Consider the following 24098-nt stretch of genomic DNA (forward strand, 5'->3'; position numbering starts at 1 on the left):
ATGGTAATATTATTAACATAATTACAAATAATAGTGCCATTTATTGGTGATTTCTGCTGATTTTCAGGGGGTGTGGGTTTATCAGGAATTGACAATAGAGCACAATGAGAAAATAATGAGGTTTTTCACTTCAGAAGCCTGAATGCAAAAGCACGTTATGATTTAAACATTGTAAGCCTACTAAATATTGTTGTACAAAGGGATCTCGGGTTCCTAATGCATGAAGCACAAAAGGATTGACGTGTAGGTTAGCAAATAATTAGGAAGGCTAATTAAATACTGGTCTTTATTACAAGGGGTTTGAAGAATAAAAATAGGGAAATGTTGATGCAATTCCGCAGGCACTGATGAGGGCTGTGTATGTTGTTGATCTTCATATTTCCCCAAAGGAGACATATCTAAAAGTAGTAACAATCAAAGAAGGTTGTTTCACCTAATGAAGACATTGATTTACCATGAGGTTGAGCAGATTGGATCTATATTTTCATTTTAGTTTAGAAGAATGAGAGTTTTTTTTATAATCGTACAAGATTTTGAGGAGCTTCAGCAATGCAGATGCAGCCAGGTGTATTCCTTGTGAGGTATCCAGAGCTAGTGTACATATTTCTGAATTAGGTAATTCCAATTTCAGAAAAAAGGAGAGATTTCTTCTGTCAGAGTTTTGAATCTTTGGCATTATTTACCTTGATCTGTGCTGGTAAAGTTATTGAGTGCATTCAGGGGGGAGGGATTAAAATAGGTTTGATTTACAAGGATGTCGATTGCTGTTGAAAGATGGTAGAAAAATTATGCCCTGGTATTGAAGTTGGAGGTGGGGGATGATCAAGCCCTTTTCCTGCTTTCTTATATTCTTATGAGTTCTCTGATCATGGGGGGTGGATTGTGTCAGAATGTAAATAATAAAACACCCTCCAAAGTGGATTCTGTATAAAATAACTGCATCATAATGTGACAGGGCAGTTTGTATTTGTATCTGACTGTTGGGATTGTGAATAAGAAACACTAATTAAAAGATGGCTTTGTTCTAAAGTTGGAAAAAAAGTGTTTTAAACCCTTTCTTTTGGAGTAGACTGGACGAGACTGCTTACATATGAGGTACCGAGACACACAACACGGGACCAAAGCTCTTTAGTCCACCACATAGATGGCAATCATCAAAAACCCATCTAAGCCAACCACGATCACCAGCACATGGCCCACAGAGTCCTATACCATAGCAATTCAAGCTGACTAGATACTTCTTCAATATCATGAGAATACCTGCCCCAAATGCCACTCAGATTAAACATTCCAGATTCCAACCACCCACTGAGTGAAGTAAGTTTTTCCTCCAGTTCCCTCTAAACTCTTATCCCTACACTAAATCTGAACACTCTACTTTTGAATACCCCTCCTTTGAAGAAATATTTCTTACTTGTGCACCCTATCTATGTTTCTAATAATTTAGCGAAATTTTATCAATTATCCCTCAATCTCTCCCTCTCCAAAGAAAACAATCCTGCCTATCAATTCTCTCCTAAAATGTGAAATACTCCAATCCAGATGATATCCTGGTGAATTTCCTCTGCACTCTCTCCAGTGCAATCATGTTTTTTCTATAGTGTATTCCAGGCATATCCTAACCAACATTTTGTAACCTGGTTAATAAATGAAAGCATTCCATATGCCACCTTCACCATCTTATATAACTCTTTTGCCATCTTCGGGAATCCTTGAACTTGTACATCAAAGTCACTTTCTTCGGCAGTCCTACCAAAGGAACTGCCGCTCATTCTGTATGTAAATTGGTAAATTGTTTATTATTGTTATTGAGATACAGTGCCTTCTAATTTTGCTTACCATTCATACAGGCCATTTCACTACAACAGTGCATTAAGGTAGAACAGGATAAATCAATAACAGAAAGCAGAATGTAATGTTACATTTACAGAGAATGTGCAGTGCAGGTAGTCAATAAGAGGCAAGGCCACAAGTTTGATTTTTAGTTAAGAATCCACCTTAATATACGAGAAGAGTATTCAAGTGTTGTGCCAGCTGGATAGAAGCTGCCCTTGAAAGAGGTGATACGTGCTTTCAGGGTTTTGTATCTTCCGCCTGATGGGAGGGGTGAAAGATGGGGCAGTGTCTTTGATAATGCTGGCTGCTTCACTGAGGCAGTGAGAAGGACAGTCAGAATTTTTGGTGGGGAATCTGGTTTACTTGACGTGCTGAGCTGTGTCCACAACTCTTTGCAATTATTAGTCCTCCCAAAGTTTATCAGCTTGTAGTGATAAGGGTCAAATTCCACCTCTCATGTGTTCTGCCTGTCTTACCAACTGATCAGTAGCATCCTGTAGCATCTAACTATCATCACTGCCAGCAATACTACTATCAATTCTGTGTCATGTGAACACTCACTGATCGTATCTCCTACATTTTATTCCAAATCGTTATTATATGCAACAAACAATAAGGGTCCCAGCACTGATAACTGTGTGAATGTTGCTGATCACAGACCTATAATGACATAAGAAAATAACCTCCTCTATTATTCTCTGCTTTCCATCACAAAGGCAATTTTGGGTCCAGTTTTCCAACTTGCCTTATGTTTCATATACTCTCACTTCTCAGGCATGTACGTGGGATCTTGTCAGAGGCTTCACAGAAGTCCAAGTCCGTGATGATGCATAGAAGAGAAAATCTGCAGATGTTGAAAATCCAAGCAACATACACAAAATGTCGGCTGTACTCATTTTCCATAGATGTTGCCTGCCCTGCTGAGTTCCTCCAACATTTTTGTGTGTGTTGCCATGATGACACATCCCAGCTCTTATCATTGCAGTTTGTTAACTCTTTGAAATATTCACTCAGATTGGTCAGGATGTGTGCTGCATCCTTACATGATAAACTACGAGAATCAGAGAAACACAAGCACAGAAAAGAGCCCTTCTGACCCTCTTTTTTCATGTGGACGGTAGCATCTATCTACACTAATCCCATTTGCCTGCACTTGTCCTTAACCCTCTCTCCCTTTCTTATCTAAGTACTAGTTACACTGATTTTCTTTGAATCAGGCCTCCCTTTCCAAGTGCAGAAAATCCTCCTGAAGAATTCTTTTCAATAATTTCCCTACCACTGAAGTTAGACTCACAGGTCTTTAATTACCTGACTTATTCCTGCCCCACTTCTTAAATAATGGAAGCAGACTTGCTGTGAACCACTTCTTTGGCACTTTATCTGTGGCTTAGTTTAATTAATTCATTATCAAAGTACATATAAGTCACCATATACAACCCTGAAATTCAATTTGTTGTGGGCATATTCGATGTACCTATAATATAATCAGTGAAGGACAGCACCAACTTGGGCATTCAACCAGTGTGCAAAAGACCACAAACTGGGTAAATTCAAAAAGAAAGAAATAGTAATAATACAAACGGTAAATAAATAAGCAATAAATATTGAGAACATGAGCTGAAGAGTCCTTGAAAGTGTATCCATAGGTTGTGGGAACATTTCAATGATGGGGCAAGTGAAGGCTGAGTGTAGTTATCCCCTTAGGTTCAAGAGCCTGATGGTTGAGATGTAATAACTGTTCCTGAACCTGGTGGTAGGAGTCCTGAGGTTCCTGTACCTTCTACCATCAGGAAGAAGGAATACTAGAGCATAACCAAGGTGGTGTGGGTCCCTAATGATGTCACCAAAGTGTCTTACAAATTTCTATGGATGTATAATGGAGAGCATTCTGATTTAATACATCACAGCCTGCTATGGAGACTCCAACGTGCAGGATCAAAAGAGGCTGCAGATGGATGTAGGGTCATCCAGCCCTATCCTTCCTCCCCATTTCAAGGATATCTGCAAGATGCAGTGCCCTAAGAAGGCAACATCCACCTCGAAGGGACCTGCCTTCTACTTTATATCATCAGGAGAAGGTACAGGACCTCTGAAGACTCACACTCAATGATTTAGGAAAAGCTTCTTTCTCTCTGCCATCAAATTCCTGAATGGTCTATGATCTCATGAACAGTATCTCACTATTCCTTTATTTTGTGCACTATGTATTTATTTTGTAATTTATAGTACTTGTTACAGTACTGCAAAATGACAAATTTAATACTATTTACAGTTCCTGTAAAATGGATTCACTCCCCTTGGAAGTTTTCATGTTTTATTGTTTTACAACATTGAATCACAGTGAATTTACTCTGGCTTTTTTGACACTGAAAGACTCTTTTGTGTCAGTGAAAATAAAATTTCTGCAAATTGGTTTTAATTTATTACAATTATTAAACACAAAATAATGGATTGCATAATTACTCACCCTCTTCACATCAGTATTTAGTAGCTGCACCTTTGGCAGCAATTACAGCCTTGAGTCTGTGTGGATAGGTCTCTATCAGCTTTGCACATCTGGACATTGCAATTTTTCCTCAAGTTCCTTTACAAAACTGCTCAAGCTCTGTCAGATTTCATGGGGATCATGAGTGAACAGCTCTTTTCAAGTCCAGCCACAAATCCTTAATTGGATTGATGTCTGTTCTCTGATTTGGCCACTCCAGGACATTAACTTAGTTGTTTTTAAGCCATTCCTGTGTAGCTTTGGCTTTATGCATGGGGTGATTGTCTTGCTGGAAAACAAATCTTCTCCCAAGCCACAGTTCTCTTGTAGACTGCATCAAGTTTTCCTCCAGGATTTTCCTGTATTTTGCTGCATTCATTTTACTCTCTACTTCACAAGCCTTTCAAGGCCTTCTTTAGTAAAGTATCCCCAATGCGTGATGCAGCCACCACTATGCTTCACGGTAGGGATGATGTGTTTTTGATTATGTGTTGTTTGGCTTCTGCAACATAGCATTTAGTCTGATGGCCAAAAAGTTCAATTTTGGTTTCATTAGACCATAGAACTTTCTTCCAGCTGACTTCAGAGACTCCCACATGCCTCCTGGCTGCGATTTTATGTGAGTTTTTTTCAACAGTGGCTTTCCCTTTGCCTCTCTCCCATAAAGCTGTGACTGGTGAAGCACCCAGGCAACAGTTGTATGCGCAGTAAACACAAAGTACACTGCAGATGCTGTGGTCAAATCAAGACGTACAAAAAAACTGGATGAACTCAGCAGGTCGGGCAGCATCCGTTGAAAGAAGCAGTCAACGTTTCAGGTCAAGACCCTTTGTCAGGACTAAAGAAGGAGGGGGCAGGGGCCCTATAAAGAAGGTGGTGGGAGGGTGGAAAACCAATCAGAGGAAAGATCAACGGATGGGGGAGGGGAAGCAGGGAGGGAATAGGCAGGAGAGGTGAAGAAGGAATCTAAGGGGAAAGCACCATGGGTAGTAGGAGAAGGCAGAGTCATGAGAGGTGATAGGCAGCTAGAAGAGGAGACAGAGTGAAGGTGGGATGGGGGAAGGGAAGGGGAGGGAATTACCGGAAGTTGGAGAATTCGATGTTCATACCAAGGGGCTGGAGACTACCCAGACGGTGTATGAGATGTTGCTCCTCCAACCTGAGTTTGGCCTCATCATGGCAGTAGAGGAGGCCATGTGTGGACATATCCGAATGGGAATGTGAAACAGAGTTGAAGTGGGTGGCAACCGGGAGATCCTGTCTGTTGTGGTAGACGGAGCGTAGGTGCTCGACGAAGCGGTCCCCCAATCTGCGTAGGGTCTCGCCGATGTAGAGAAGGCCGCACCGGGAGCACCGGATGCAATAGATGACCCCAACAGACTCACAAGTGAAGTGTTGCCTCACCTGGAAGGACTGTTTGGGGCGCTGAATGGTGGTAAGAGATGAGGTGTAGAGACAGGTGTAGCACTTACACTTGCAGGGATAAGTAGCAGGTGGAAGATCTGTGGGGAGGGACGTGTGGACCAGGCAGTCGTGGAGGGAACGATCCCTGCGAAAAGCAGAGAGGGATAGAGAGGGAAAGATGTCCTTAGTGGTGGTGTCCTGTTGAAGGTGGCAGAAGTTGCGGAGGATAATATGCTGGATCCAGAGGCTGGTGGGGTGATAGGTGAGGACAAGGGGAACACGGTCCCTGTTGTGGTGACGGGAGGATGGGGTGAGGGCTGAAGAGCGGGAAATGGAGGAGATGCGGGTGAGGGCATCATTGATGACGGGAAATGGAGGAGATGCGGGTGAGGGCATCATTGATGACGGCAGAAGGGAAAGCACGATTCTTAAAGAAAGAGGACATTTGGGATATCCTAGAACGGAAAGCCTCATCCTTGGAGCAGATGCGGCAGAGACAGAGGAACTGGGAATAGGGAATAGAATTTTTGCATTTGGCAAGGTGGGAAGAGGTATAATCAAGGTAGTTATAGGAGTCAGTGGGTTTATAGAAGATGTCAGTGGACAGTCTGTCTCCAGAGATGGAGACCGAGAGATCGAGAAAGGGGAGAGAAGTGTCCGAGATGGACCAAGTGAATTTGAGGGCTGGGTGAAAGTTAGAGGCAAAGTCAATGAAATTGACGAGCTCAGCATGGGTGCAGGAAGCAGCACCAATGTAGTCATCAATGTATCGAAGGAAAAGTTGGGAAGCAGTACCAGTATAGGTTTGGAGCATAGACTGTTCCATATAACCCATGAAGAGGCAGGCATAGCTGGGGCCCATGCGAGTGCCCATAGCTACACCCTTGGTCTGGAGAAAGTGGGAAGAGCCGAAAGAGAAGTTATTAAGTGTGAGTACCAGTTCTGCCAACCTGAGGAGTGTGGTGGTGTTGGGGAACTGGTGAGGTCTATTGTCCAGAAAGTAGTGGAGGGATTTGAGGCCTTCTGGATGGGGAATTGAAGTGTATAAGGATTGGACATACATTGTGAAAATGAAGCGGTCGGGACCCGGGAACTGGAAATTATTGAAGAGGTGGAGGGCATGAGATGTATCCCGGATGTAGGTAGGGAGGGACTGAACTATGGGTGACAAAATGGAGTCGAGGTAGGCAGATACAAGTTCGGTGGGACAGGAGCAGGCCGAAACTATAGGCCTACCAGGACAGTCAGGCTTGTGGATCTTGGGAGGAGGTAAAATCGAGCAGTGCGGGGTGTGGGAATTATGAGTTTTTTGGCTGAGGATGGAAGGTCTCCAGAGTTGATAAGGGCAGTGATGGTACGGGAGACAATGGTTTGATGTTTTTTGGTGGGGTCCTGTTCCAGGGGTAAGTAAGAGGAGGTGTCAGAGAGCTGCCGTTTGGCCTCACTGAGGTAGAGGTCAGTCCACCAGACCACTACGGCACCACCTTTGTCTGTGGGTTTGATGGTGAGGTTAGGATTAGTGCAGAGAGAGTGGAGGGCAGTGTGTTCGGAGGGAGTGAGGTTGGAACAGGAGAGAGGAGTGGTGAAGTTGAGACCGTTGATTTCTCGGCGACAGTTGGAGATGAAAAGATCGAGTGCAGGTAGAAGGCCTGGTGGGGGTGTCCAGGAGGAGGAGGAGGGTTGAAGACGGGAGAAGGGGTCATCAATAGGGGGAGGGGAATCCTTGTTAAAGTAGTAGGCTCAGAGACGTAAGCGACAGAAGAAGAGTTCAGTGTCATGCCGGCCACGGAACTCACTGAGGTGTGGACGGAGGGGGACAAAAGTGAGTCTTTCCTAAGCACAGAACGCTCTGCCTCAGAGAGGGGAAGGTCAGAGGGGATGGTGAAGACATAGCAAAGGTTGGGGCTGGGGTCAGAGGAGGGTAAAGAGTGGGAGGTCTCAGGAGGGAGAGGGGGGTTGGGATGTTCAGGGAGTCTCTCATCCCAGGGAGATGCGCAGTCTCTCCCATCTCAGCCACTGAAGCTTGTAACTCCTACAGAGATGTCATAAACTCTCACACAAGTCCCAATTCTTGCACAGTCACTCAGTTTTTGAGGATGGGCTACTCTGGGCAGATTTACAGCTGTGCCATATTCTTTCCATTTCTTGATCGTGACTTCATTGTACTCCAAGTGATATTTAGTGACTTGGAAATTTCTTTGTATCTATCTCCTGACTTGTCTTTTCAAAAATCTTTTCAGGGAATTGCTTCAAGTGTTCTTTTGTCTTTGTGGTGTATTTTTTAACAGGATACTGACTCATCAGCAGTTAGACTTTCCAGATACAGATGTATTTTTACCCGAATCAATTGAAACACCTTGACTGCAAAAACAGAGCACTATTTAACTACCGGTAATTATGTGATTTCTAAAACCAATTGGCTGCACCATTGATGATTTGGTGTGTCATATTAAAGGGGGTGAATACTTATGCAATTAATTATTTTGTGTAGTAGATCTGTAATTAATTTAGATAACTTTTGTAGAGATGTATTTTCACTTTGATATGAAATAGCCTCTTTTGATCAGTGTCAAAAAAAGCCAAATTAAATCCACTGTGATTCAATGTTTTAAAACAATGAAATATGAGAACTTCCAAGGGGTTGAATATAAAAGGCAAACACAAGGAAATCTGCAGATGCTGGAAATTCAAGCAATACACACAAAATGCTGGTGGAACACAGCAGGCCAGGCAGCATCTATAGGGAGAAGCGCTGTCGACGTTTCGGGCCGAGACCCTTCGTCAGGACTAACTGAAAGGAAAGATAGTAAGAGATTTGAAAGTAGGAGGGGGAGGGGAAAATGCAAAATGATAGGAGAAGACCGGAGGGGGTTGGGTGAAGCTAAGAGCTGGAAAGGTGATTGGCAAAAGGGATACAGAGCTGGAGAAGGGAAAGGATCATGGGACGGGAGGCCAAGGGAGAAAGAAAGGAGGAGGGGAGCACCAGACGGAGATGGCAAAGTGATGGGCAGAGAGAGAAAGAAAAAAAAGGGGAGGGGGGGTTGTATACTTTTTATAGGTACTGTAAGTCAGTGATAATAAACCTGATTCTGATTCTTCTGAAACACCATGCCTGTTTTCAGTTCTAAGTTATGCCCGTGTTTCTTAGGTAAGTGTCCTGTTTCTCTGCCTCCCTCTCCCAGCCCAAAACCTCATGCAGCTGGTGTCAACTAACTGACCCAGTATTCATATATTGAAATGGATGATCTGTCTTTGAAACCTTCACATGGTCCAGCCGATTTCATAAGGACTAAAAATAAGGCCCAGCTTGATTAATATAATCAGTGCAGTGGTCTGAAGATTAATTGGTTGTGATACAATTGTAGGCAAATTATTTTGACTGTAGGTTTAATTTGGGGGTGTAATTGAACTTTGTCATAATCTCCCCGTACCTTGAAACTCTCCCTGAAGTTTTGATTCTTGACAATCATTCTGAGGTCTTTACGTTATTTTAAATGTGTAAAGATTTATCCATTTACTAATTTCATCTTCCTTCAGCTCTAATGCCTTTACTTGTGTTATCATTCAAAGATTTAAAGTGCATTTATTATCAAGGTATGTATGAAGCATACAACCTCGAGTCATCCCTTTGCCACAGACAGCCATAAACCAAAGAAAACCATGGAACTCATTCAAAAAAAAATATCAAACCCCCTCCCCACACACAAAAAAATGTGCAAAAGTCAACAAAAACACAAGCGAAAAACGCAGAATATAAAACACAAAATCGAAAATCTGAAGCAGAACCTAAGGTAGATCAGCACTGAATCTGTGCATACTTTTTTGGAACTGTTATTGTATGTCTGCCCATTTTAGCTATAGCTTCTGCAAATTCTATGGTCTCCGCATATTTTTTTCTGCAGGGTGTAAATTTTCATTGTTTACACACTATTCATGCAGTTTTGTTTGACTTGCCCATTGAAATGTTAGGCAGGTGTATCAGGCAAAAACATGTATCACACCTGCTGAAGATTCAAATTTCCCTTGACCATGACTCCTAGAATCACCTTATTCCAGAAACTGGGAATTCCATTATTTCTAATGGATGTAAAATTGTTCTCCTTGAGGCACTTCTTCAAAGTCTCCTGCTTTGAAAAGGCAATCGATTTTTAAAAAATGCAAATATTTTCTCCTCAGGTTATATTTATTCAAGGTTCCTTGTATGCTGTGTCTGTAAGGGCTCTTTAATAAAGTAGACCAGGTGGTAATTCTGCTGAGCTCTAAGCAGACCATCTGAGATGTTTTTGTTTTATTATTATTTTTTGGTATGATGTATGGAAAAGCCAATTTTTAAAGTTTTGTTCTTTGCAGTATAGACTTTTCTGACTGCAGTTCACATTTCATAACTTCATAAAAAAATTGGGATAAAAATAAAATGTAATGAGTTTGTAGCACCAGATGGAACAAGTATAGCAAAACGGCACTAATTTGAACCGGTTGGAACAAACCACAGTTCTGACTAGTCATTTGTTCTAACTAGCAATTTATCACTCAAGATTTGATGTATGGAGATGATGGCTGTTCAGAAGATAGAGGAGCTGCATGAGCGTCAATTTAAGTTTTAGGTTCAGCGGAGGAATTGCCATTTAAATGGAATATTATAGTTTTAAATTAACAGCAGGAGGTTGGCTGAAGTCAGGAGTGAGGATCTTGTATTTAAATATTTCAACACTCCTAACAGTGGAGCTGTGTGGCAGTTGGCAACGATGTTACCCATTCCCTGAGTGCCATGAAATTCAGTTGGCAGCTTTCCCTCTACAGTTCCAACTTGCAGCAAGTCTCCAACTGCAAATTATAACTTTGAAACAAGATGTTTGAAACTCGCTGGAGACTTACCAGTAGACATCAAGTCTTGATTGTTCATAGTTCTAGATAGGGGATTGGGGTTTCTCTGTTCAAAAGAAGTATTTGTTTGAAAATGTTTCTGTAAAGTGCCTTGGAATTTTTTGCTATGTTTAAAGATGTTGTGTAAATGCAGGTTATTGCTTATAAAGGCATTTTATAGTTGATAGCTGATCAAATACTGCCATTGGCTGTAGCAAGAGAAACTATTCATTATACAAAACTGAAATTATGATTTACAAAGCTATTTGATTCTGTTTGAATTCTACTGATGCTGTACTATATTTCAATCGTGCTGCCACTTTCCATCATCAGTATTAAATTATAATCCCACATGGAAACTGCAAGATTTCAAATTATCTGAGATCTTGTATTAAAGAAAATGCTAAATTTTGATAGACCATTTTTTCTCTCAGCAAAATCAGGATATCACTCAGAATTGATTCAGCTGTTAACTACATCAAAATGCTAAACTTTGATATATGAATCGTGCTTCAATGTCAAAAGTTTAAAGTACAGCTATTCACAATTGAATGGGGGATGCAATATATTAAAATTAAAAAAACTCTTTCTCTGGAAACGACAGTTTAAAGACATTTGCATTTGAAGATAAAGTACAAATTTAATGTAAAATGCACTTTATTTTATTCACTTTATTATTTCTGTGGTAAACTTATAACTAAAATAAAAAGAGAAAGTTTTTGATAACTAAATTATAGGAGAGCTAGAGACTGAATATTCTAATGCTAAATCATCCGTCATCTAACTCTTTTTAGGAAAATTCTATTATGAAATGGAATGATGATTTAAATTATGAGCTTCTAAAGGAGGCTAAGGATAATACATTAGGGAATGCATAGTTCTATAGGCCTAGCCATTGAAATGTGTAAAAGTGTATAATGTTTTTTTTAAGCATCTATTGGAAGGCAAAATGTATTTAAAGGGTTCTGCAGAGAGCTACTGAATTCAAAACCATAAGTCAAAACCTTACTGACCACAGTAGAAATGTGGATTTGCATTCTTCCTCATATATTTGCCAGGATAAGGAATATGACTTGTGAGGGACCATAGTAGGATTCTCTCAACTCGAGGATTGATGGGAATTTACTATAGCACTAATATTTATAGTTTTAGAATCAGTATTTGGGATAAGCGTTATTGTGAAAAAAGATCTACTGCTTTCCCAGTGTATACGACAAATAAATTCTTCTCAGGCTTCCAACCGGGTACAGGTATCAATTATAACTGACGTTTTGGTGACACAAACTGCCATCTTCATCATGGATGATACCGAGGCATGTCTATATTGGTGATATTTATTGTTGTTTGACATGTTGTAGGCTCAGAGATGCTCTTCTTCCCACCGCTGTTGTAATGCATGGTTATTTGAGTTACTGACTCCTTCCTGTCAGCTTTTACCAGTTTGGCCTTTCTCCTCTGATCCCTCTTATTATCAAGTTTTTTGCTGTCAGAACTGCCTCTCACGGGATGTCCTTTGCTTTGTGCAACATTCTCTATAAACACTAGAGACAGTTGTGCATGAAAATCCCAGGAGATCAGCAGATTCTGAGGTATTGAAACCACCTTGTCTGGCACCAACATTCATTCCATGATGAAGCTCACTTAGATCACATTTCTTCCCAATTCTAAATGTTTGGGCTAAACAACAACTGAATCTCTTGACCATCTCTGCCATTCTTTTATGCATTGAGTTGTTGCCACGTGATTGGCTGATTTGATATTTGTATTAACGAGCATGTGTGCAGGTGTATCTAATAAAATGGCCACTGAGTGTAAGAAAGGCTAAACAATTTTGTAATTGAGACTCTTAGTAATAAATCTTTTAGTGTTAGTCCTATTGTGGAAATTACTGAACATCTCATTATGAAGGAAACATTCAGTTAAAAGCTGGAAATTAAGCAGAAAATTCTCGGCATACGGAGTGTTTTCCCCTTTCCAGCAGCTGCATTTTTTTCGTTAAGGATAGACTTGTTACAATCTGTTTTTTTTTCATTTAGGTTAAATTTTTTCAGAGATGTTCCTGACTTTAGACTTCTGGCTTGTGGTGGAGATGGAACAGTAGGATGGATCCTCGATTGCATAGGTAAGGTTGTGAGTTACTGAGTTACTGTAAGCCCCAGAACTGTACCCGCAATTGGAAACCTGAAATAAAACTGAAAACACCAAAGATCAAGGCAAGCTTGCAGCTATCTAGTGAACTGATTCTCCATGAAGACTCTCACATGGTCAGTTCTTCCACTGCTTTTGGAAAAAAAAGGATTAATTTGGGATATAGTAAATTTCAAATAGTGAAAATAAGCTGTAATTCTTTTTGAAGGAGCTCCAAACATTCAGATAAAACAAAACAGTTTATTCAATAGTGGAGCAATGCTCTTATGTTTTTTGTACTCTTGGACATTCACCATTTTCCATTGGTGCATAGTTTATAATTTCACTTGCTCCCTTTCCACTGCCACGCCCCAATGCACATTTCAGTTTCACTACCAACAACTTTCCACTCAATATCTCACAAGTTTGCCATTTAAATATGCACTTTTTGTTCCCTTCATTTGATTTTAAACATTTTACTTAAGAGTATGAATATTTATTGGAGGCTGGGAAACAAATGATCTGGTTAAAGAATGCTCCATCAAAAGCAAAAACTCTCTTATTGAGTTGTAATGCTTCCATGCTATAAATATTAAATACACTGCTCCAGGTTGTCTTGGTGATGATGCAAGTAAAACATTGAAACAAATAAGAATTTTCCAACACAGTAATAATCCATTCAGTCACAAGCAAGGCAGCCGGAATTCATTCACATCCCCAACACAGAAAGGGCCAGATGCTCTGCAACATAAAAATTATCAATGCAACCATGTGTATTTGTGAATTCATGCATACACAATTGTGTAGAACTGATTAATTCTTCTAACTAATTGGGCAGTTTTCTCAAAGAGTAACTGAGCCATGTCAACTAAATAGGACCCAGGTTTGATCATGGCCTGTGCCAATTAAACAAATCTTATCTGATGTCACAGCAAGGGAATTAAAATTGGCTTCAGTGTCCCTGTGCATGGGATAGCATAATTAGCTTAACAGCTATCCAGCCACAATAGCTGTCCAGTTATCCCTGCTAGAGATGCCTATTTGTAGGCAATGGGCAATAACTGATTAAAGTCACTTTGACTCACTTTCGCATATGAAGCTCTAATGAGAAATGACTCCATTTGACTAAAATCCCCAAAGTAAAATTGAAAGGTCCTTTTTGATCTCAGACCTATACAATACAGTATGTTACTGCCTAGATGATTTTTTTTTTGTGTATGTGATCTTGACAATTCCCATAGTCTAAATACGTCCATGGACAGTCTTGGTATCATCTGTGTTACTCAAACCTCTGCCCATTTTGGGTGCTGCTAACGTGAAGTTTGAGGAAAGTCCGAGACCACAGTCCAAGAATGTGCCAGTCCTTTTCACTTATGCTTCTGTACAGGGTGTACTCAAGAGCAGTTGCAGTTCAACCATTTCAATACATACCTCTGAAATCTTGGGTGAAATATTGTGGGGATAACATCATCTTTCACAATACTTAACCTTTTGCAGCACTAGGTCATTGAGTGGAAAGCTCTGACCCTGAAGCACTACAATTAAAAAATATTAACAGCTAAAATATTTTATTACGCAAGATTAGATTAAGTATAAGAAGTTAATTGACAGCATGAATCCTATCTCATCACATTCCAGCCTGATTTTTTTAAAATTTAAACACTGTAGTGATCAAGTCAGGAGTCTTCATTTCATTATTCAGTTGTTTTTGTTTGAAAAACTTAATTATTTTATGAAAGTCTATTTAGTGTTTTTCATTCACAGAGTATTTTGGTGTATTTATTGCACTGAATTTTACCCCCTTCTCTTTCTGCCCATTTGTTAGACTGGAAAACCTTTTTAATTGGATGAAATCTGCCATCATAAGCATGCAGCTGAGAAGACAGATTAAACATAGTTGTGGTTGACTGTTACTCTTTTCTGCCAACAGTAATATCCCAGTGCTGAATCAAATCAAAATTAATATTTCAATGCCACTTTCAAATGGGGGGGGGGGAATCCTCAACATAGTAAATGCTGTGTCTGATGTTTGTGCTATCGGCATTTGGAAAGGCAAGGGTTGATGCGGATAGTCAGCATGGATTTGTGTAAGGGGAATCAAGCCTCACGAATTTCATTGGGTTTTCTGAAAAGATGACAAAGAAGGTTGTGTTGATAGCAGAAGTTATCTATATGGACCCTAACAAGGATTTTGACCAAGTCCCTCATTGTAGGCTGCTCCTGAAAGTGAGATCACAGGGAATCCAGGTTGAGGTAGCTAATCAGATACAAAATTGGATTGGAGGTGAAAGGAGGAGTGTCATAGTCAAGAATTGTTTTTAAGGTTATCAGCCTGTGACCAATGGTGTCCGCGGGGATTAGTGCTGTGTTCCTTGTAGTTTGTGATATACCGTATATTAACAATTTAGATGATAATGTAAGTAGCATGATTCGTAAGTTTGTGGATGACACCAATGTGGTGGATTGTGACAAAAGGTTTTCTAAGATTACAATAGGATCTTGATCAATGAAAAAGGTAAAGGAATGGCCAATGGAATTTAAGCAAGTGTGAAGTAATGCAGGATAGGGCTGTGGGGAGACGAGGACTATTTTTCCTCGGATTCCCTCTTAATCTTCCTTTAGGCTGAAGGTTGCCCTAATCAAGGTTAATAAAATCATGAAGGATATTGAGGCATGGATGAGGTGGATAGTGATAATCTTTTTCCCAGGATGGGGAGACTAAATCTGGAAGCAAATGCTTAAGTTGAGAGGGGAAAATATTTCAAGGGATTTGGTGGAGAGATTTTCCACACACAGGTGGTAGTTATATAGAAAGAGCTAACAGAGTAATTGGTAGAGATGGGTGTAATTATAATACTTAAAAGCAATTTGGCCAGGTGCATTGATAGGAAAAGTTTCCATAAGGCCAAATGTAGGCAAACAGGAATAGCTGAGGAAGGATCTTTTTGGCACCGACATTGGCCTTTAGGGTCTATATCTCTGCTATATTACTCTATAAAATTTCATGATTCAGGTTAAATCCGGAAAAGTTCTGCCATGGGCAGCAAATGTGCATTGTAGTGACATTGCTTTGACAGTCCCTTTGTTAATCTGGTTCCATTTTCCAGTAGCTGAGTAATGCATAGATGTACATGCGACACTCTCAACAAATGGGGAACATTATCTATCCCAAAATACTTTCTTTGGTTCATTTTTACAGAAAATTTAAAATTGTTACTTAACAAGCTTTAAAATATTTATTTATTTTACTTACAGACAAGGCAAATTTGCCTCAACATCCTCCGGTGGCAGTTCTTCCACTTGGAACAGGCAACGACTTGGCTCGGTGTCTTAGATCAGGAGGAGGTAAGGACGGAAGTTTCCATTGAATTATTTTCAGTCATTGTTAAAACTTTTGGTTTGGGCTTTTAGATTGTACAATTGGCCAAGTGAGCTCAATAGACGACAGAATTTCAATGTTAGGATAGCTTAGGCACAAATTAATATTGCATGATCTTTTGTGTTGGTTAAAATGTTGTAATGTTTTTGCAGCTCTGTGAAGATCCTGAAACCAACGGACTATAGAATTTCTTTTGAGCACTATTTAAAGTAAACCTTAGTTACTTAAAATAAGTAAATACAGAAAAAGTATTTGAATCTTTTGATTAAGTCAATTACATTATTTAAGCAGTGTCAAATTACCATCCTGAATTACATCAAGGAATTTTAATTGCAAGACAAAGGATTCGTCAGTTCTCAGCATTGACTCATGCTGTTTGGAAACCTGAGATAGACAAATCAATTTGGAAACCAGAACAAATTTGAGGGTATTTTGTTACTAGTTTCAGTTTTTATCCAAATCTGAAGCAGTATCCCTTTACGTGTAAAGAAGTAGCTAAATAAGTAGCAGCGTCATGTTTAATATATCAAAGTTAAAGTCAACACAAAGCAGAATTTTCCAAACACAAAATACAAATTTGACCAATTGTTTTCCAAAGTTTGAGTACAAAGCTGTGTATTCAGAATTGAATTCTGATGCAAGGTAGTTCTCGAAGTGTGGGGAAAAAAATAAAATTCGTGACTTGAGCTGCAGGGTATAGCCACCATGTTACAAAATAGCTCACAATTATTGGTCAATAGTGAAAGGGTTTGTGATGAACTAGATATACCTGTCTGACTGCTCCTGTGGCTCCTCCCACAGACCCCTGTATAAAGGCGACTGTGGGCTGCTGCTCTCCCTCATTTTCCCCAGGATGTAGTGTTGTTTATTCTTCCAGTCAATAAAAGCCGATATCTCGCTTCCCAAGTCTCAGCGTGAGTTATTGATGGTGCATCAGGGTTGTGCTTCCCACTGTCCTTATAAAAGTCTGCCACACAGATCTATTAGAAAATGAGAAGATCCCTCTGAAAGTCTTTGCAGCTTAAACACCCTTTACTTTCTGTTAAAATTCAAGAGGAATTCTGACCAGTGTCCGCTATAATATTGTTGGTGACTTGGTGACCTTTCAGAAAGAACACCAAGAAGCAATTGTTAATTAACATTTACATGTTGTGTACAGCATTAAATAAATAGATATGTACTGATAGATATGGATAGAAACTGAATTAATATATGGTTTTCTTTTTTTTAAAGTCAGAAAAGTGCTTATTAATTGTTGGGGAATGTTAAATGTCGTAACATAGGACAACTGAATTTAGTTTGTGTGGGATTGTCAATATATTTTGTAGCAGGATCACTTTGTGTCAAACTTAAAGAATGTCTATGAATTTGCTAACAGTGTGATTATGTTGGTGAAAGTTGCAACAGGTTGGCCTACAAAGGTAGGGTCACTGATGGTAACTTGGGGACTTCCACATACAGTCTATAACTAAATGTTACTGCCAGTCTCATTGGGTAATGACAGAGTTTACAGATGCTTTATTCACCATGCTATGATCTGCACTAACATTTTATGCAAATCGAGTGCATCATTTCTTTAGTCTAATGATTTTGCATTTTCATGTCACTTTTTTATAATTAGTTCTTTTTAAAGCGTGGCTCAATTGAGATAATTTTGAATGTAATGATTGGATGCATCTAGAATGGAAATGCATGCCAGAAGGTTGGTCGGTTACTCATGGGCTGGCAGTATCTGATTTTTAATTTCTTATCCATTTCTTTCTGTACGCACTTGACTGCAAAATCCAATGAATGGTCAGTGATACAGAGAAAGCAGAGTTTGGATCCAGAACTGGTCTGAGTTAATGTGAAGGAATGGCTGAATAAGTTCCACTATTCCACACAACCTAGTTCACATTATTTTTGTTAACTGGTGTATTGAACAGCTCTGTAGAAACATACCTGGTTTGACAGTAAGTGAAAAATGCATTGGGAGTGTTTCTAAATGTATCTTTTCGTTCTATTATGTGTTTATTTTAACCACATGCTGTATACTACTCCTGTTGTTTGGCCACACTTAAGCAGTTTCAGCAATATGACTGGTTATTTTGTTGTTACCTTATAAGGTTATGAAGGTGAGAGTCTGATGAAAATTGTCAAAGACATTGAGAACTGCACAGTGGTCATGCTGGACAGATGGAAAATTGAGGTGATTCCCAATAACAAAGAAGAAAAGGGAGACCCCGTGCCTTATAACATTATCAACAACTACTTCTCTATTGGAGTGGTAAGTCCGTGAAATACATTATTACCCCTGTGGATAATTTTATAATGGCATTGTTATTTGTAGGTTTCAGAACATATTGTTTCATTGAAATCTTCAGGACTTCCACTATAGCAGCCACATATATTGCTAATGTGATTTCCTTTATTAATGTGCATTATTGCAATATGTTAAAGCCAGTAACCAAAAAGGAGATAATTTAGAAAAGCTGAACATAATTAAACGTAGTCAGAATGGTTAAATAATGTTTGGCAAACTTACTCTCCCTGTTACATCCTCAAAGAATAAGAGTTCATAGAGAGGAACCTGTAGACATACTGTAGTGTATTTAGGTTTCTTAAAAAGGTTTTTGAGAAGGAACCACATAGAAGGCTGGAACACCAGAGTGCAGTGGAAGTGTGCAAAATGGATCAAAAACTGCCTGCCTCATGAAAAACAGAGCTGGAATAACTGGGTCTTTTTCAGAAGGGCAGGAGGTAACAAGTGGAGAACTGCAGGGTTCAGTACTTGGCCCCAGTTGTTCACTATTTACAGTAATTTAGAGGGAGGAACAGCATGCAGGGTTTTCAATTTTGCCAATGATCCAAAAATAGCAGAAAGAGCATGTTATGATAAGGACACTGTGATACTGTGACAAAATATAGGTAGGTTAAATGAGTAGGCTAAAGACTAGAAAATGGAATTTAATGTGGGCAAGAGTGAAATCATTCATTTTGGTAAGGAAATTTTTTTTGAAAAGGCAGATTATTATTCAGATGAAAGGAGCTGCAAGTGAAGTACAGAGGAATATCACTGTTCTCGTGTGTGAATCACAAAAACCTAGCAGGCAGGTCAAACAAGCAGTGACGGCAAGATGCATTTTGTTCTTCATGAAAACGTCTTAGACTTTAAAGATCGGAAAGTTTCGTTAGCATTTTAGTGAAACTTCACCTGCGATAATGCTTGCAGTTTTGGTACCCTTCTGTGGGAAAAGAAATAAGATCCAGTCCAAAGGAGATTCACCAGGCTAATTCCTGAGATGTGAGGATTGCCCTAATAGCCTAACTAGATTTGGCCTGTATTCCTTTAGAGGTTGCGAGAATGACAGGAGACCCTATTCAGTCATCTATGATCTAGAAGGGGCTTCTGATGGTAAATGCTGGAATAATTTCACCAGTCAGGAAAGTTGGAAAAGGGGACAAAACTACAAGATAAGGGGTCGGTCTTTTAAAACGGAGTTACAGAGGTATTTTGTATTGGAGGGGGGAACTTGAAGGATCTGAAGCTTACTCCTGCTATTTGTTTGTATTCTTACATAATATAGTTATGAAGTAATAGTATCAAGAGATTCAAGTACCAGGGTATGTTTATTTTCTAAATTAAAAACAAAGCAAACATGCACTCTGTGACTACTACCTCCTTTACCTAATAAAGTGGCCACTGGGTGTATGTTCATGGTCTTCTGCTGCTGTAGTCCATCCACTTAAGGTACAAAGTGTTGCATGTTCTGAGTTCTTATTTGAGTTACTGTCACTCCTGTCAGTTTGAACCAGTCTGGCTATTCTCCTCTGACCTCTTTCATTAACAAGGCATTTTTACCAACTGAGTTCCACTCACTAGATTATCTTTTTGTGCTATTCTTTGTAAACTCTAGAGCATGAAAATCCCAAGAGATATACAGTTCCTGAGATACTCAAACTACCCCATCTGGCATCAGCAATTATTCCATGGTCAAAGTCAATTAGATCACATTTCTTCCCTATTCTGATGTTTGGTCTAAATAGCAACTGAACCTCTTGACCATGTCTGCATGCTTTTATGTATTGAATTGTTACCATATGATTAGCTGATTATATATTTGCATTAACGTGTAAGTGTACAGGTCTAACTAAAAAAGTGGTCCTGCATCTATATTTATACTTAAGTTTTTCTGTTTAAGTTCTCCAGAGTTGTTACATGAAGGATAGTAAATTGTCACATCTTACTAAACCCTTGTCATTTTATGATTATATTAACTTGCGTGAGATATTTGTTCTCTACTGTTAAATACTGCATTACTTGTGTTTGAAGTAGCAATTGAATAAAATAATTGTGGGCATTTTTTGACATTAATAATCAGCCCTCAGATTTAGATAATAAATTAATGACAGGAATATGTTGCACACATTATAACTTGTAATGGATTGTTATCAACCTGCCAGTCTCGTCAAAGTGTACGTGCATTCGGAGATTGTGCATAAAGACTTTTTCAGTAATAATTATGAAACAGGAAAACAGTGTTCTTTTGTACTTGGAGTAAAGGGCGAGAGACTTGGAGGGATCTGGGGGGTGGGGCTTACTCATCATAGAGTGGTGAGTACCTAGAATGCTGAGCCAGAGAAATGGTGGAACAGATTTACAGGGTTTAGGATGAGGGTGAATATTGGTAGGTCAGGTTGAAGTGTTTGATGTGCCAGTGTTTACTGAGGTAGGCAATTAGCTTGCAGACATTTCTCACCAGTTGGGGTGACATCCTCGATATACACTAAGTTGAAAGCAACTTGGTGAACACTAGGACATCAGATTTAAGGGGTGTCCAGATGAGCAGTTGAATCACCTGGGCATTCAGGGCTATGGTGAATGGGGTCCTACTGTTGGCATGAACTAGATGGGCTGAATGGCTTGTTGCCTTGCTGTATGACTGACTTTATAATTCAGTTTGCATCAGTTCTATTAGCAAGGAATGATTCCACTGTTCATATCGTCACAGCATTTATGTTCCTCTTGGCTCCTTGCAATGCTGCCGCCATCCAAAACTGACAAAACTTTGAATAATTCAGTGAATAATCGCAAAGTAAAAATCATTCACATTAATGAACAGATGTGTGGGGCATTTTTACAATGCTACTTTCAAGTAATTCAAGGCATCTCATATCTAAGGCACAACAGGAATATTTTCACTATAAAGGGCCCTTCTGGCCCTTTGAGACACAGCGCCCAGCAACCTCCGATTTAACTCCAGCCTAATCACGGGACAATTTACAATGACAAATTAACCTACTGACCGGTCTGTTTCTGGACTCTGGGAGGGAACCGAAGCACCTGGAGGAAACCCACATGGTCACAGGGAGAATGTGCAAACCCCATACAGGCAGCAGTGGGAATTGAACCCAGATTGCTGGTACTGTAAAGCGTTGTGCTAACCACTACGCCACTGTGCCACCCCATCTGTCCTCTGCTTGATCATCTTACCAGATTTTATTTGAGTTTTGGCAGTCTGAGTATTTTGTCTTCTGATTTTCTAATCCAGCCTTACCCAACCCACATTATCTATATAAAAAAAACAGAAATCTGTTCTGCACTGTTTACATCAATATACATACATTTTAAAGCATATATAATGCAGATCATGAATGAAGTTTAGTTTCTTCGTTGAAAATGAATTCCTAGAGTAAGCTGTGTTTTTACCCGCCAGGACAAAATTTATTGCTGGGGGTTGACGGTTTCAGACTCGGCCTTCCATGCGTGGCTGCATGTGTTAAAATGCTGTGCTGGTTACCCGCTTGTGGGATCCAGTGGTGGCCTGTATTGCTGGGATTCCTCTGTGCCACACAGAATGTGTGCAATAAGAACAGAAGTTACTGCAAACTCTCAGCAGGTCAGGCAGTATCTGTAGAAGGAGTAACAGAGTTAACAGTTCAGGTCTAATACCTTTTGTCAGTCCATTTATTGCACTTTCCACAGATGTTGAGTGTTTGCAGCACTTTGTTTTTATCTCTGAATTTTTTTGATATTTGTCAGGTCTTATGCAGGGGTTGGAGACTTCACTTATTTTATTAGTTTTTTAATTGACAGATTGTAAGATTATTTACAGTGTTATATTTTAGCATTTCTGTGATTTTTTTTAAGTAATTGTCTCTCTCAATCATTTTCTTTGATCCAAAGTGGAGGCAGTAAGATCAACCCTCCATATCCAGCCCTGCTCATATAGACACCGTGGCAAACAATTCCAGACAGTGGGCTTGGCACAGCACAACCCAACTCATTAACCTCCAATAACTGAGGATACATTTCTATCCGTGAGTGTTTTCACACAGGAGGTGAAGACTCATTTAAGTTTTTTTTTAAATACAGGAAGGTACCTATATTCATGAAGGAGTTTGCAGTTTCTAACATCTCCTTATGTAACATTGCCATTTATTAATCCTTCTGTGACTAACATTGAATCAAAGTATGCTAGAGAGGCTCTGTGCAATTCAGGCAGAATTGTTTCCCCTTTTGGAAAAATGGCACAGCAGCTCCCAATGTATGGAATTGCTTTGACTTTCATCTTACTGAAGGACAGAATTTATTGTGGCATCCTTTAGCCAACAGATTCAAGATTCAGCCATAGTGCCACCATCTGGTTAGTGATTTCAACAAGTGCTGGATTAGTTTATCTCGGAGGCACCTAACCCAGAAAAGAAGGATCGTTTGAGGATTCTGTTTTCAGTCCAGAATAGAAATTGAATTTCCTTGTGTCTTAATTGAAGATGAGTTTTGATTTTGTGTACAGTAAAGCATGTTGAAAATTCTTGCAAGGGTTTATGGTCTAAAAATTCTGACGTAAGTTTGGACTTAATTTGTGTTTTATAATTGATTTGAAGCTGGAAATGAATTGCAAGATGCAACTGACACTTCTCTAGATGAGCAATTTTAGGGCACTCCATCCCCATATGTGCTGCCGCATTGCAATGGTATTAGTCAGTGGGCAACATGTGCTTGACTTTACAGTTGCAACTGTGCAGTGAGCGTGAAACAGCATGAATGACAAAGCAAACTTTAGTGAAAGACAGAAGGACTGGCGTAAAAGAACAGTTCTTAACAGGGAGTGCTTCACAAAAGATGGGTCCAATATCTCTATGTTGCAGACTTTCCTTTGGATGTGAGAACTTACTGCTTCATCTGGGGCAACTGACACCACATCATCTACCAGGGTGTGGAGCTTGTCTGAGATCTGACACTCCTGGTTCAGCTTTTCCACTTGAGCTTGTCATAGGGTTTTCAGAGCATCACCTTGCTGGGAACTGGTGTTCATTTGTGTGCTCAATGTTCAGCTTCCCTACTTCACACTCTCTATTTCTCATCCAAACCTACCATAAACATTCAAACGTATCTTCAAAGTACACAGCACTCACTTAGTTCATATTTCAGCAGAATTTCTATTTCTGATAATCACAGCAACTGTATCATGCAGTGATGTTGGTCGTAGAGCTGCTAACCTGGGTTTATTCCGGCCAACCGGCCTCTGGAGTTTGCATGTACTCCCCCTGACTTTTTGAGGCATCTTGGGGTGCTCAGGTTTTGTCACATTTCCCAGTGACGTATGAATTGGTTGGCTAATTGACTAAGTTGGTAAATGAGTGGTAGAGTGTTGGGACAGGAATGTGCTATGAAAACAAGGGTTGAGTGTAGGCTAGAGTTCAAAGGTACATTTATTATCAAAGAATGTATGCAGTATACAACTCTGAGGTACGTCTTCTCCAGATAGCCACAGAACAAGAAAACCATGAAAACCATTTAAAGAAAAACATCAGCCCTCCCATTCACAGAAAAGAACCAAATCTCTCAAAATGGCAACATGATCACCAACCACTCCCCCCCCCGAGTGGGGGGGGGGGGGGGAAATTGCGCCAATGGCAACTAGAACTTCAAACCACCCCTCCTCCCCCACATACAACAAAACAAATCATGCAAACGGCAAGAACATTAAACCCGAAAACCCAACCTCCCTACTCAAATAA

General features: G+C 39.8%; 1 protein-coding gene across 2 annotated transcripts in view; it reads left to right on the forward strand.

The window, feature by feature from the left end:
* Window positions 1-24098, forward strand: part of dgkb (diacylglycerol kinase, beta) — a 768700-nt gene that overhangs the window by 395295 nt on the left and 349307 nt on the right. For both annotated transcript variants that reach the window (XM_073054135.1, XM_073054136.1), the window contains 3 exons: window positions 12625-12710; window positions 15971-16060; window positions 18200-18360. In XM_073054135.1, the coding sequence (XP_072910236.1) occupies window positions 12625-12710; window positions 15971-16060; window positions 18200-18360 (337 nt within the window). The remainder of the gene's footprint in view (window positions 1-12624; window positions 12711-15970; window positions 16061-18199; window positions 18361-24098) is intronic.

Source organism: Hemitrygon akajei, chromosome 8, assembly GCF_048418815.1.
Source record: "Hemitrygon akajei chromosome 8, sHemAka1.3, whole genome shotgun sequence".
In the NCBI taxonomy this organism is placed as follows: Eukaryota; Metazoa; Chordata; class Chondrichthyes; order Myliobatiformes; family Dasyatidae; genus Hemitrygon; species Hemitrygon akajei.